General features: G+C 38.0%; 1 protein-coding gene across 2 annotated transcripts in view; it reads right to left on the bottom strand.

Annotated features, from left to right (window-relative positions):
* The window catches only part of TRDMT1 (tRNA aspartic acid methyltransferase 1), a 28,866-nt gene that overhangs the window by 1,376 nt on the left and 11,465 nt on the right, over nt 1–16,025 (bottom strand). For both annotated transcript variants that reach the window (XM_054274257.1, XM_054274258.1), the window contains 6 exons: nt 12,636–12,701; nt 11,103–11,172; nt 9,726–9,809; nt 8,850–9,217; nt 4,577–4,634; nt 3,580–3,709 (listed from right to left, as the gene is read on the bottom strand). In XM_054274257.1, the coding sequence (XP_054130232.1) occupies nt 3,580–3,709; nt 4,577–4,634; nt 8,850–9,217; nt 9,726–9,809; nt 11,103–11,172; nt 12,636–12,701 (776 nt within the window). The remainder of the gene's footprint in view (nt 1–3,579; nt 3,710–4,576; nt 4,635–8,849; nt 9,218–9,725; nt 9,810–11,102; nt 11,173–12,635; nt 12,702–16,025) is intronic.

Here is a 16,025-nt window from a genome sequence, read left to right as displayed (position 1 = left end):
CCTTACTCCAACTGTGAGGTAAAGTACATTTGCTTCAACCTGAGTAAAAGATGAACAGCAGTAGTGACTTAACTGTTAGGGTCATATAGTAAACTGCTGAAACCTGGCCACATTCAATTATTTCATCATTCCCTTAGAAGAAATACCTAACTTTGACTCGGAGGTCATCACCACCCCAATTAGCTCAGATGCACAAGCACACACTGTGAGTGCAAGTAGTGATATGTATGCTCTGAAGTTTTCACAGCTCTTCAGAAAAAAATCTGTTCCACAGAGACCTGAGGACAGAATGTGGTTGCACAGTTATTGAGCCAAAGGAGGCTCTGAGAAGGAGGTGGTGTCTGGGAGGAGTTGTTCCATCCTTCTCTGCCAGTCACTAATGCTTCAAATGAGGACTGCTTTGGTAAACACATCTTCTGCCAGCTCCATCCACTCTGCCCAGCTTCCTGGCACTCACATTTGGGCAACTGTTCTGTCTTTGGAGCAATCACTTGCACTCCCACACACACTTCCTTAGATGGAGTCTTCCCATTCCATTGATGGATAAGGTACAGAATAAAGGCATTTTAAAAGCACACATGGAAATAAATTTGTATTTATGCACACACACACATGCACTTACAGCTCAAGAAACCTATCTGAATCTTGAAAATATCAGAATTTCTCCTACTACCTTTTGGCAACCAAAAGCCAAAATTTAATTTACAGAACTCGTGGTTTCCTTTATCCCAAGCCTCCTCCCTCTGACTGTTAACACTGTCTTGTATTTTCTATCTTCTTGGCTCCAGAGTAGCCTACATCAGAAGGTCAGATTCAACAACTTCCAGTATGCTGGCACTTGCTGCACAGCTCTCACTGTAGCATTTATGTCACACACAGAACCTGAGGACACTGAGATCTTAACAGCACATACTTCCTCACCATGCTGGCTTTTGTTTCCTAAAAGCTTACATGCATTGCTAATAAGAAAAATGGAAAACACATCCTGACATCACTCTCATGAAAGCAGGTCACAGGTGCAAGAACGCTCTGTTCACTTTTAATGATATTGCTGTGGGACCCACCAGAGTGACTAAGACAAATGACTGCAGTATTTCATTCAACTATAGTGCAATTACTATTTATCCATTTTGATGTTAAAAGCACAAATAAATCTGGTCATGTTAAGAATGAACAATGACTTTAACTCTGGACCTCAGATATTAGAAAAGGCCATCAACTTCTTAAAATGCAGAACCATTTAGACAATCACATTGCTTCTGATGATACTGTAGCTGCACTAGTAACAGCATCTGTTACAAAGCTGCTGACAGTCTGTTCACATAGTTTTCAGCTTTGAGTTTCCTCAGCTTCTTCACTTTCTTGGAGCAATAACATATTTACAGTGGGTACAATTCCAATCTCCCTGGTTTTGAACATTTCAGCCTAAATGTTGCTGTCACTACAGAACACAGTAGCAGAGAACTTATAACACATTTTGCTCTGAAAATACCGTATTTCACAATAATTACTTGAAGTTTAGCATGGGACAAATGCTGTCAGGGTAACACCCTTTGCTGCAGCCATAAATATATCCACTTTCAAAAAAATCCAGAGCTTGAAAATTCTCAAAGGAAACTGAGATTACAGTACTGAAACTCATTAAAGATTTGTATCAGCCTAGATTCAAGTAACACTTTTTAAAGCAAAAAGTGGGGAAGTTTTAAACACAAAGAAATGTCAGACTTGTGACTCAGTGCAGGGGAAAATGCATGTTCTGCCTATGACTCAGGAGTATATGCCAGAGGAAACCACTGAATGAAAGAGCAGCTTGGTTTATGTGTCATCAAAGTTGGAAAAGCAGTATAGAGAGGGAAGGGAACTGCAAGAACTGTAAAACAGTTATAATAGTAACTGCCATAATTATGGCAAAAGGGTACTCTCGTCTGAGAGGCAGAATCCCAGATGAACAAAAGACAGGTCTGCTAAATGAACACATTGTACATGGTGATGAACTGGATGATACTCAAATTCAGAAGCCTGATTTGTCTTCAGAGTTCAGTTCTGGTTTGCAAAAATACTGAACCTCACAGGTGTCTGCAGATGAACTCTGAACAGAAAGCAAGATATCACTCCAAGCACTATGAAATTATAAAAGTCAGGTTTTGTGAACTGCTCACCCAGAAGTAATGGAGTCTTCCAAATATAAATCTCTCCATTGTCTCAGTTCTCCCTTTGTAAAATACAAGCAACATTAACCCTATTGCACCTCTCAGTAATGTCACAGAGACTGATTTAACAGTGGAAAAACTCCAGCTGCATTTTAAAAAAGAGAAAATGGGCAATTTTATGCTCAAAGAGACCTTGAGCAACATGATAAGCCTACACAAGCCCAATCCAGCTCTGTTAAGTTCAAGTATCTTGACATCAGCGTACATAAATATGAAACAGAGCTGTGCTAAAAGGCAAATAGAACAGATCCATTAAAGAAGAGAGGCTATGAAGAAACATGGCATGTTGGTAACTAACAACACAGCACACACTTGCAAATACTCATAAAACATGTAAGCTTAGTGCTGGCAACTCTAGTTTCACTGAGCAACCTTGATCATGTTCTCCAAATGTAGCAATTTCGAATATAACAAGTAATAAATGAAAAAACAAACTAAAATTGTGAAAGAAATAAATACATAGAAACAAGTCACATTTCTCAGAGTCACTGAGGGAGTCAAAGCAAAATATAACAAATTACTCAAGGTCAGTGCTGTCTTAATCTTTGAGCAACCTAGTCTAGTGGAAGGTGGCTGGAAATAGATGATCTTTAAGGTCTCTTCAAACACAAACCCTTCCATAATTTCATGGATGCTTTTGTTGCTGAGCGACAATAAATTGATCTGATGTGATGTCAGCAGGACAGTTTCTTAGCAGATATTAAAAGCTATACTTTCATGCTTGCCCTTTTTTACAAGGAGAATTCTGATGAATTTACTTCAGGTTTAATTCTTGTTGATGTGTATCCAGTGTACTGATACTGCTGAGTCTTGCTCCTTGAATCCTCCTTCAAAAAAACAGCCACTTAGAAAATGATGTACCTCACCAAGGGCTGCCCTTTCTAAAAGACAGAGATGGCTTCATAGATTGGTTAATCCTCAAGAAAGAACTATCTGTACCATCTGAAATTCCCTGTCAGCAGCTGTAAATGTGTGGAAAGGAGAAAGCAAGCAGCTCAAACACTGAGAACCACAAACAGACTTCCTAAGTTAGCAGGAAATGTTGATTTACCACAGTTGTGAGTAACACTGGCTGCTGAATAAATACTTTCAACTTTAAACAAAGGTATTCCTTCAATGCAATTCACTAACAGAGCATTTTAGCTTATGAAGATAAACCTCATCACAGAAGCTGGCTCTTACAATACATGAAAAAAACTAGTGGAAATTTAGAGAAATTCAAAGTTAACCAAACAACAAGAATCAATCAATCATAAGAACTGAGCGGTCTGAAAAAAACACAAAATAAAAAGAATAGATAGTTCCAGTAAAACAAATACATTAGCATTTCTGAAGAATAATGTAGAAGTGTGTATTTTGTAGCACATACCAAATTCCAAAGGGAATCCATGAAGATTTGCTATTTCTCTTGGGGTAAAGTACCTCAGTTTTAATGTTGACAATTTCATAAGCTTCTCTTCTTCTGGTAACTCATCAATGTGTTTGAACACTGATTCGAGCTATGAAGAATATAAAACCAAGAAATGTGACTGATGCAGGCAAAATATATAAAATTTACAGTCACATCTTACTAGAATATTTCCTTAATTATTAAAGGGACAAAGACAAAGCATGTTTTGCTTGGAAGTGTCATTTGCATTCTGGTTTTGCAGCCAACATCTCAACACATGGACTTGCAAGAAAGAAATCAATGTTGCCATGAGGATATTCATAAGTTCTTCCTCCAGTTCCAAGCTATACCAATACTTAATGGGGCAATCAAAGAGCAAACACTTGTTAACGACAAAGGACAGTGACTCAGTATAACTCAATAAGAGACCATTCATACAAATCAAGATGTGTGGATGCAGCTGTTTTAATACTCTCACTTTGAGATTATCCTGAATTCCAGAGCTGCATTCCTCTTATGCTTAGAAATGCCCTATAATATTAGTGAACAGCACAGAAGGGTAGGAGGAAGGGAGGGCTTGTGTACAACACAGGCTTTGTGAAAAGTATCTTTGAATACTGATTAACCAGTACATTTATTACCTTCCCCAAGGCCCAAATACTACTAGTCATGAACCATAGAACTAGTAATTTTTAAGGTTTCCACATACCTCTGTGAAAATTCTGTATGACATGACAGATAAAAATAATAGCAACTCATATTCTCCTCACAGAGAGACAGTGATATAATTTTGGTCTAAACAAACTCCTGTCTAGGAACACAAACTGGAAACTCAGTTGCCATAAAATGTACATTTAAACAACTTTTTTCTTATAATATTCAGAATAACAAAGGAGAAGACAGAAAAAACCCAAGCTTTGAAACAAGTCTCAAGTTTTAATACAAGTCATTCTAATATGTTAGACTACACACTTACCTGTACATCTACTGCTGTCTGCAGAACAGAGCCAGTCCCTTCTACATAGTGTCCATACCTTAAAAACAATAACAATCCTAAATTAATATTTTCACAGTATTTCATGGCATTGACAATTGCAAAGGTGCAGGAAGGTTACTTAGGTTTCTTTCCCTTCATGAACAAACAGGCTCCTGGATAGATAAAGCAGAAAACCTTGTTATAAACTCTGCTAACCCCTGGAGTGCAGAACCCTCTGAATGTGCTCTCTGGGGATGAGTCTGCCCTCAGTGCTCAAGGGTTTATCAACACTAGTGTCTTATACATGGCAACTACACAAAGCCAAGGAATTCAAGCATAGGACCACCAAAAAAAAGATCCAAGTTGCCTAAGCCTATTTTACATTAGGGCAAAACGTCTTATAGGTCAAATGATCCCAGAGGTTCAAATTAGCTCTCCTTATTAAAAGGAGGACCACTAGTGTGAGCCTCCAGCTTTCATGTGAAAGCATCAGAAACAAAGTGGTTCAGTCAGGTTTAACTTCTGGTTGCTTGCGGATTTTCCCCTGTAGGAAGGGTGATGGCCAGGCATCTCTGCAGAGCAGAGCAGAGCGAGAGAGAGCGAAAGAAAGAGAGAGAGAGAAAGAGGGAGAAAGAGAGAGAGAGAAAGAGAAAGAGGGAGAAAGAGGGAGAAAGAGGGAGAAAGAGGGAGAAAGAGAGAGAAAGAGAGAGAAAGAGAGAGAAAGAGGGAGAAAGAGGGAGAAAGAGGGAGAAAGAGAGAGAAAGAGGGAGAAAGAGGGAGAAAGAAAGAGAGAGAAAGAGAGAGAAAGAGAGAGAAAGAGAGAGAAAGAGAGAGAAAGAGAGAGAAAGAGAGAGAAAGAGAGAGAAAGAGAGAGAAAGAGAGAAACACTTAAATCCAAGTAAACAGTAAGTAAAGTTGCATTCTGAAACCACTGATAGCTATTCTGCATGCTTTGTGGTTGATTGCATAACAACATGTTTACTCTGCTGTCTCTTCAAGGCTATCATTTAAATATAATTATGGGCTTTCAGAAACATGCTCTGTTGGTCTAACTATGGCAGTTTGAACATTCTGAACAGAAAAAGTGATTCAAGACAAATCAAGTTCTTTGCCCTGCAGAAGAACTTCAGAAGATGCCCTGCATTAGAGGGATGTGGTCTGCATCAATTATTAACAAACACTCTTCTCTAGTTTTATCTGTACAACTGTAAAGACAATTGGTAACGACAATAAAGGTCCTCTGTTCCACTTGGGACCCATTCCTAAAGCATGGCACAAGTTATGTTTCAAGCCTCTCTAATTCCACAGTGAATAAAAGAACACTCTCCCTTCAGCACAGACACAATGACCCAGAATGGCTCAATCTTGAGTATTTCATCCTGGGCTGAAAAAGCTACAATTAGTTCTGCCAATAACAGCCAGAGCAGCACTCGTTTTAAAAAAAAGTGGTTACAAATCTTCCTCAGGATCAGAACACCTAAACACTGTTACAGATTAAATACACGTGGAATCTGTTTTGTAAATACATAATCTTTAATTGGTTTAATCTTTAATTCTGCAAATTCCCTAACACAAGGTTTAATGATGTAACACACACAGCACTGACGAATCCTCATCCTCTTCCTCTTATATAGCATCTGGTAATATTTCAGTTTAATATAACTGAGCCAAAATCAATAAATGGGGTAAAATTCAGAGTAGTATTGAAGTGTTCTATTGGGCAAAATAAATATTCCTGTCTAAATAACTGGCACTAGAGTACAGAATTCCTCCTCCCCAAAAAAAATCCAGTTGGTGTCTGTGTGCATAGAAGGCCGTGTGTGTGTGCTTGTTGGCTTTTTAATACAAATGTGGGCATATGGCTAATGTAATATTAGCTGGATTGTTATTTATTATTATTGAAAGTGCTGACTACAGAAAAGTTAACATTCCTACCTTAGACCAACATAATTAAATTTTGTCACAGTAAAAAAATGATGTATTGATTTTCTGACAAGATTCATTACAAGTTTCATTACAAGTCACAATGAAAGAAGTTGGCTTAAGAAATTGCAGTCTTCAATTTTCATCTGATTCAAGATTCCCTGCCTCTTTTATTTCTGTAAGCTTTAAAAAAATCTTTTCATTTCACACATGTATTTTTTCTGGGTATATTGTGTCGTATATTATGACTGACAAAAAGTCATTTCCACAAAGCATGAAAACTCTTCTGTGATTGATATTTGCACTATTTTGAAAGGTATCATTTCTCTTGTCAATACGTAGCAAAAATTTAAAGTATATCCAGAATGACTACATCTAGAGAAGTCAGATATGATTTTCATTTCCTCTGTCCTTTAAAATACTCAACTTCAGCCACCACAAACACACTCCAAAGAGAAACCATGGTGTTGGTAGTCTCACAAACCTCAGCAATCATTCACTAAGTGCCCAGGAAGTCAGTGTCAGAAGGGCACACAGAATGACCTGCTTGATCTCTCAAGCATTACAGGCCATTACATTTTGCGGTGTACTCCACCAAAGCTTTTGAAAAGACATACTGGTATAGCAAAAATCACTGATTAACTATCTGCATTTGAGGTTCCTGAAATAGAAAGAACTAGAGAAGGCATACCCAGATTATTTCCATCACATTAACCTTGCTAGAAATACCTGAAAACCAAAGAGAAAAGAGGGAAATTTTTCTCCCACTCTCAAAGGTGATGGTCAGTGCAACTTACAAGAAAGACACCAGACAGGCACAGCAGCAGAGGGATTCTCTGTACTACCCAGAGTGCGGTTCCACCCCATTCAGGGGTCTTTTTCCTAGATCTCATGCTTCAGAGAAATATAAAAACAGAACTTCTGGAACAGATACAGCAGGGACTTACTTCTGGCCTCAGAAAGGGACTTGAATGAGATATAATTATAAACTTTCTCTTAATGCAGAGCTAAATGAGATGATTACATTGAGAAATATATTGGCAACCTTCCTTCCCAAAGGCTCTTGAAAAACAAAACAAAGATGGTAAATCAGACAGAACCACCACCGCAACTACCTCCATATCAGCAGAGGGCTAAGACTCACCTTCCCCTGGTGTCAGATTTCTCACCACTACGTACAGAGACTTGATTCTAACTACTCAGGAGCCTCCTTCAGTGTGATTTTGATAAACATGACCACAAACTACCATGACGTATTCTACAGAAACCACAAGTGGCCAATTACTTTCGATGACACTTAAGGCACACAGAAAACACATCAGACACCATTCTGGCTAAGGGTTTTTTGACTACTCTAGTTAAGAAAGATATTTCACGAGATGCTGACCCCCCCTCAACTCAAAAGAGTGAGGGCAGAAAAGGCATATACATATGTGAGCTGAGGGAAGACCTTTGCCATTGCACAAATTTCAAACTTTTGAAATTCTTTTTCTTCTTCTTTACTGTCTAAACCTTTAAAATAAAAAAAAAATAAAAATTGCAGGAATTCTGTCAATCTGACAGTCTAATTTCTTCCAATTAAAAAAAAAATTACAATTAGCTTTAACTCATCATCCAAGACATTTTATTGAAACGCTCAGCAACTTAAAAAAAAAAATCCAATTACAAAAATTTATCAGTATTAAAAATTCCCACAAATTTGCAGGCTCCAACTGCAATGTTTCAATACAAATGCATTCAGTGGAAAAGCTCCTGACCAGCTGTCCACAGAGTTTCAGAACACTCACCAACTTGTAAAGTCAAACTTAAAATTGCAAAGTACAAATCAGAAAACTACTAGACAGAAAAGCACCGATGTTCTGCTCCATCAAATATTATTTGTAACGCAGCAACCTATGACAATCCATAGCTATTCTGATCTACGTAGCTGAAAAATCCAAGAAATCAATAAAATGTACAGTGGAGACAGATTTAATGAGGAATGGATCTGTCATGCATGACACTTTGTGACTTCATCGAGCAATATAAAGAAATTCATTAATGAATCAGCACTATACCAGTCTACTGGAACCATATTTCCGCAGGGGTAATGAAGCTTCTGTGAAGGTCAACAACAAATGGCAACTGTCTTTTGTGAATGCCTTTTTGCAGTGGGCACATGATGTTCTGCCAGACAGATTCTCACGCAGTCATTGCACTGGACCAGCAAGCACACTATATAAGGAGATTTTTTTCAAAGGCCTAGGATTTTTGGATGAAACACCTCTCTGTGATTTTACAGGACACAAGCAAGAAAATACACTTAAAATTTCAGGACATGATTTAGCAAGACATTTTCTTGGCACCTTACCCTTTTGTAAAGCATGTGGATCTCCGGCAGGTGGGTTTAACAATGTCTAACAAGAGAGCATAGCGCAGTAAGGACTTTGGTGGTAAGAAATATTGACTCATTTCTTCATTTTCCTCTTCCAAGAAGTCTTTTAGCATTTGAATAGAGGGATCATTATCCTGATTATGTTTCCTTTCCATCTCTTCTACTGTTTCAAGCTTAAACAGAAAGGCCCCTTTTTCTAAACTCTTCTTGCTGCTGCAATCTGGATCAATGCTTGGATCCAGATTCTTCTCCTCAGAGGACAAAGAACTGGCTTCTCCCACTTTGTCAGCAACTTTTTCCTTGAGTAAATCTTCTGGATCCTGATCTGGGAATCTTGTCAATATCTAAGAGGAAATGATGACAAAAATAAAATTAAAGAACTGTATTTAATAAACAACTTGACAGAGAGTAAGAACAAACAACCATACAGAGAGTGAGAATTCCTTCTGAGATGCTCACAATAACATTTAAATATTATTTCCTTGAAGATTTCAAAAGCAGTAGCATCAAGATTAGTTGACCTATTGGCAATGATGTCAGAACAGCCTCAAATAATTGCCTTTGCAAAAAGTCCTTTCCAAGTGTGTAAAAAAAGTAGCAGTATGACATGTTTTCTAGCCCACTATCAGGCTAGAAAACACATCTCCCAACTGTTTAAAGCCATCTAAGCCACAGACATGCACATCTGTCCTTACAAAGGTCAATATCCAGGCTGAAAAAAGAAGATAGAATTTAACTTTTCTGTTGGAATCACTCATTCTTCTCCATTTATCAACATGCACCACTAAACTGAAAATTTATCCCTCAGTCTTCATGAAATGAAGCAAATTCAAGTAATATGGATAGACTCACTTGACCATGAGCTTGAAAGGAAAATGGTTCTTGGTGAAGCCTTGCAATTAGAAAATACCGCAGCCTAGAATTGGGAATGCCAAGCTGAAATCAAAATTCAGAAGTCTTTAGTCCATGTGATAGTAGAGAAAAAGTTGTCTATAGCATCATACAAGTTATCTGCCATTACATGCAGTAACAGAACTATGACACACTAATAAATGTTATGACTTCAGAGATATCAGTATTCACGGAATCAGAGATTCATAAAATGGTTTGTGCTGGAAGGGACCTCGAAGGTCATCTAGCTCCAATCCCCCGGCTGTGGGCAAGGACACCTTCCACCAGACCAGGTTGTTCAGAGCCCCATCCAATCTGGCCTTGAACACTTCCAGGGATGGGGCATCCACAGCTTCTCTGCACAACCCTCAGTGCCTCACCATCCTCATCACAAAGAACTTCCTCCTGATTCTAATCTGATACTACTCCATACATTTGAACCCATTGCCCCTTGTCCTATCACTGCAGACTCTTGTAAACAGTCCCTCTCTGTCTTTCTTGTAGTGTCCCATCAGGTACTAGAAGGCTGCAATTAGGTCATCCTGAAGCCTCCTTTCTTCCAGGGTATTCTCTAGGTTCATAATACCTACACACTTGTAACTTCCACACCTAGGTACTTCCAAAGATCCAAGGGAGCAATTATTCTCTGCATCTCATATTTTTGACCTTCTCTGTAAATGAATATGAATGTAAACAAAATTTTATGTGATGCAAGAAGAAAAATTTACTTGCCTCATGATTTCTTGGGACAGGTACTGTCTGTTTTCTATTCAAAGCAAAAAAGTCTTTCTTTGCCTTTTTAAACAAGGAATTATAAGACACCTAACAACTAAATAAATCCACCACAATTGGTTTTCAAGCTACATTCTAGTAGCTTTTCTCAAATATTTATGGTACTTCACTGATTCCAGTGAGAGTTGCACAATCTGAAATCTCTCTCAAACTTTTTTTCAGTTGCCAGGGTAACATGGAAACAAAGCTCCTCCTCCCACAAGAAACAGTCACATTTTCTGTGCTGGGAAATCCAGAGGCACAGCACTTCTGAAGCAATGGGGCTCCTGCAGGGAAAACCACCTTCCTGGTTACAGTGGAAATTCATGCCTTCTTAAAAATATCAAATGGCAGCAAAGCAATATGGGACTAGGATTTGAACACAAACAGCAATACAATTATGACAGTATGAGAAATCAGAAGTCACGTCAGTTGGTTTTCCCATTGAAGTGTATCTTCAGCTTCAGGCATGACTCTCTTTTCTCATACAGAAAAGAATTTTCTAATGTTCTTGGACTCAGTGCACTTTGAACTATTAAACAATATTAGAGCAATTTTAGTACTCACACATGTTGGAGACAAGAGAAATTCCTGATATTTAAATCCACATGTTGCTAGTGTTTGCAAAAGTTCATTTCTGAAAGGAATCAAAAAGCAATTACTCCCTTCACATAGTCTTCAGTCCCTTTTTTAATCCTAAATAAACACAGATTAAATTCGACATCATATTTACGAAAGCATTCATTGAAATAATTGGACAGCAAATTATTGATTTGTCATCCATTACTGAACTTAAGAGGCAACCATATGAAGTTCAGTGTTAGAGACTATTATGCATTCAAAGGCACCTCACTCTTACTTACAGTGCAAATGCCTCTTCAAAAAACATCCCATCTCTAGGAAAGTAATTGTGGTGTGTCAACAAGGAAACTAATCAGAGGGCAAGATACTCTCTTTATTGGGAATCATAAAACAGGAGATTAAAACCACGAAGAGCTCACTAGTTCCTTCTACTCACATACACAGCACCAGCTAAGCCTAACAAAAAGACTAAATTGAGGGATGAGAAAAATCAGTGGCTTTGATTATAAAAGTGAGGTGGGACTGTGCTTTAAAAAATGAAAAAAGATTGTAAGGGAAATAATCTTAAAAGACTTTTCTTCTGTATTCCATGCAGACTGCACTAGGCTGGAACTATACAATAGGCAGGAGTTGTGACCCGTACCCAGCGTTGCATGTGAAACTGCATCCCAGGTGGCATAACAGAAAACAAGTGTCCTAACTGGGGTGTTTTCTGAAGTACAGCTTGTCCCTAGCCCTGATCAGCAAGGCACAGCCTAGGGAATCCCAGGGGCTACAAGAGGAGACCACGAACACTGAACCAGCTGAGCACGTCTCCCAGCTGCCTGCCATATTGATTAAGAGCACAATATGCAGGGTGGCAGCTGGTGCCTTAAGGAGCGCACAGAAAGATCCCACTCTGTTCCAGTGAGAGCTGAGAAGGAAGATGGCAACTCTCTCTCTCTTGCTTTGGTCACAAGGGAGGAGAGTGCTCCTGCTGTCGTTAGGTAACTGCAGTGACACCTTTCCTCTTCCACATTTCAGACCACAACCAAATACAACCTTCTTACTGCATCTCTGGACCATTTGATGGCAGCCCTGAACCAGGGATAATCTACTCTCAACAAAGGCACTCAAGAAGCCCCTGGACTATTCTGTGACCATAACACAAGATACCATGAGATCCTGTCATGAATGAACCCCTGAAACCTCTGAATGGAACACATATTATTATTTTCTTTGAAAGCTAATTCTGATCTTTTCTAAAGCAAACATGATCATCAAACAAAATCAAATCAAATACTCATCAAATAAAATTAAAAATAAAATACTGTTGTATTTTATCCACTTAGAGACATAACCAGTTATCTAGTAAGTTCTTCTCACAACCTAAGACTTTAATTCCTGTCCCATCTCAAGTTATTTTGTTAACTCCAATTCTAGGAAAAGAAAACCCCTTCTAAAGAATAAATCCCTTCTCCTTCTAAAGAATATATCCTTTTTGCAAACTAAAACCTGCATATATTAACTACAGTTTACCTTGCAGAAGAGGATTCAAATCCTTTAACATTTTCTAAAAGTAGGTATTTTGGAAGCTTCTGAAGCCTACAAGGAAAAAAAAGGCAAATCAGTGTAACAAGACATAAAGTACATTATATTCATCCACAGATCTGGTTAGCTAGCAGAAAGATCAAAGTATTTCCACATCATGCTGGCTGTTAAAGTTTAGCATCCTTATAAAACCAACTGAATTAAAAATGTGGACTGCTGGTAAAAACCACAAACCCCACCTATGTTTGGATGAACAGCTGTACCCTCTTGTACTCCATGCATGTACTTTTGAAAATGTTTATCACTCTTCATTTCCTAAAGCACAGTAATTTTATTAAACAGATTCAGTGTATAATAGGAAATATAACTGTTGGGGGAAAACCAATAGCTACTTAGCCATAAAACTGTTCTTTTCAATTGCTTGTACCTGAAATCAATGTCAAAATGTGACATAAACCTTAATGATAACACATCAGAACCAGTATTCATTTAACTGATTGAAGAAACACAATATATTTAGAGTTCAAACTGCAGATATTCTCATTTTTCTAAACTTGACTGTTTTATTTTGATGGGCTAAAGGAGGTGTCTCAGCTTTAGCAGGATCAGTGTAAAGGTCTGGAAATAGGCACATTCCAAAACCAGCATATTAAATCTCTGGAGAAATGAGCATGCCCAAACTGTGCCAGGGACTCTTCCAGCAATTTAGAAGCATAGATGATTCAGATTCAAGTCTCTGGGAAGATTCTGTAGCACTGATTAATTCCCTAATAAGGCTAATGCAGACACACAATGTCTGTCACACACTCGGATCTCAGAACATACAGAAGGAGAATATTAATGTCCCCAGACAGCAGCTTCATGCTTATTGAAGTTAGTGACTTTGGACTTCCACTGGAACAAATCACAGCAGAATTTGTTTCAGCACATTTTTAGTTACCACCAATTAAAAATATCATATGAATTAAAAGAACCAATGCATCTCACAAGAAACTACGCCAAACTTAAAAATATTAAAGATAATAGTGAAAAACTAATACTAAGCTGAGAAAAGCAGCATCAGCCAAATTCCTTGCAGAGGAATGGAGAATATATCTGCTGATATGTCTACCCACACTCTTCATCATTGACTACTATGAAACTTCTTTTCCATCAATGAATCCAGAGCACAGCCTGAAATGCAAGCACTCATAGTGGATGGACAGATCACAAGGCAAGCAATCACTGTACAAAATGGAAGTGTTAAGCATTTGATAGGTATTAACATTAAAAATGTTTCTGTAAAAGCAGCACTTTGATGTTTTAGCATTGGATTTTGCCAGGTTATGGCTTGGACACAATAAACAGATAGTATCTGGACCATTTGGGTTGGACTTTGCTGGCTAGGTGCTCCAAGGATTCCCCATGTCTTTCCAGATCTTGAAATCGTCCTTTCCATTATCTCTAATATCTGTCATCCCAGGCTACCTCTGAGTCTCATTTCAGCAATATTTCATTATAAAACACTGAACAAAGATAAGTACATCCAAGGTATGAGAAATTATTTTACACTTTTCATAAACTGCATGCATATCATAGCAATTTAGAATGTAAAGGGATAATTTCTACATTAAGAATTTCCTTTTTTGAGGCTGAAGTACTCCATACTCAATGTCTCCCAAATGTATCATATTCAAAAAACATGTAAGTGCTATCTTAGTAAAACACAAATCCACTGGAATCGAGAAACTCTACAGAAGCCATCATGTTGAACCTCCTAGTGACTGCTTAGAGTGGGTGCTGTTTCAAGAACCCTCCCCAGGGAGATAAGGAACATTAGCAGTGTCTCCTGGGGTGTTGAGATAAAAGTCAGACAGCCAAGCCCAGGTCCTTTGCATCGTCATGATAAAAATGTAGGTCCTGGAGTGTCTAAAGCTTTGGTTTTGAGAAGGAAAAGCTTCTGCTGTTAATCCAGCTATGTCCACACTATCTGGGAAGCAGTACTTCCATATTAATGCACTATAATGTCCAAAAGCAGCCAGCCTCTTAACCATATTTCAGTTTAATGGAAAGGAATCCCCAGGTCACGATGCCCTTAAGGATATGGGAGATACTATTATTCTGACAAATTATTAACTTCCTCAAGTACCTGCCTGGTTTCATTTTCATTTTAACAGATCAGTTTGAAACAGATCAGTTTGTGTTACATTTCTTGTTCCACAAAAGACATCCTTTGCAACTTCTAAACAACCCACATTCTCTCCCTAATTTTGTGTCTCTGACAGAAGCAGGGGAGTAGTAATACCCATTCTTTTTTACCTAGGAATTGTCTAACTTACTGGGCTACAGAATCTGTGTTTTGTTCTGTGTTGTCTGTCACAGATTTCTTATGTAGTATGGCCCTGCCAAGCCACTCAGCCCTTCTGTGTCATTGCTCTCTCTCTGCTCATGACAAGGGCAAAGCCACAGTTCCATTCAATGTTGTTGGCTGTATAAAGTTTCCAGAACAAGGATGAACACTCTTTTTTCCCAGTGCTAACAGCAGTTTGAAAGAAAGGCTTTTTGGTACTGGCTTCCTTCTGTGTTGAAAGCATTCATTAAAAAAAAACAAAACAAAACAAAAAAAAAGAGTAAAAGAGACACCAAACATTCATCTGTCCTTCTCCAACCCTGACAGCAAGATGAACTAATGGAGTAATATATAGGTAACAGCTGTCCTAGTCTCCAGGTGAAGCAAGACTGCCAATAAAACAAATAATTATGGCTGTTTTATTAGGAACTGAGGTCTGACCAGGCAAAAAATGACAGACGAATTCAAGGACACTGTCCAGACAATGCAGTGCTATTCAAATTCTTTAGTATTACTACTCCAAACAAGAGATTGTACTACCAATCCAAAAATACACAATCTGCCCTAAGATATCTAGAAGCAGCACCAAAAAGAACAGAGACTTTAAGAAAGAACTGGTTGCAAGATGCATTGCATTGTACAGTCAATAGCACACTTAAACCAATTTTCAAATGGTACCTCTTCAAAAAAATGACTATATGTTGAATCTAAGCTTTTGTAACCCAATATTTTAAAAACCTTTCATGTTTCCATGAGACCAATAGACAAACTACTATATTACCTACTCCTGTTTCTATGTGAAATCAATGCAAATTTGATGTTGAACTGAAAAGAACTCTTTCTTTTCATTTATTGTGTAGGCACAGTTTAAACAGACATGCAATGAGAAGGAAACCAGACAATGAAAGCATATACAGCATCAATGAAGTGATTACAGCATTAGTAAAATACAAGTATATGTAAGATACATATGATCATGTGAAAAGAAACACAGAATACAACACAACACCAACAGTATCTCTCTAAAACATTACAGATATCTTGTCTCA

This window comes from Melozone crissalis, unplaced genomic scaffold (assembly GCF_028551555.1).
Source record: "Melozone crissalis strain CALT ecotype California unplaced genomic scaffold, PUWL_Pcris_2 ptg000016l_1, whole genome shotgun sequence".
Classification (NCBI taxonomy): Eukaryota; Metazoa; Chordata; class Aves; order Passeriformes; family Passerellidae; genus Melozone; species Melozone crissalis.
The sequence above is the reverse complement of the archived record's forward strand: the minus strand, read 5'-3'. Positions and strand labels throughout refer to the sequence as shown.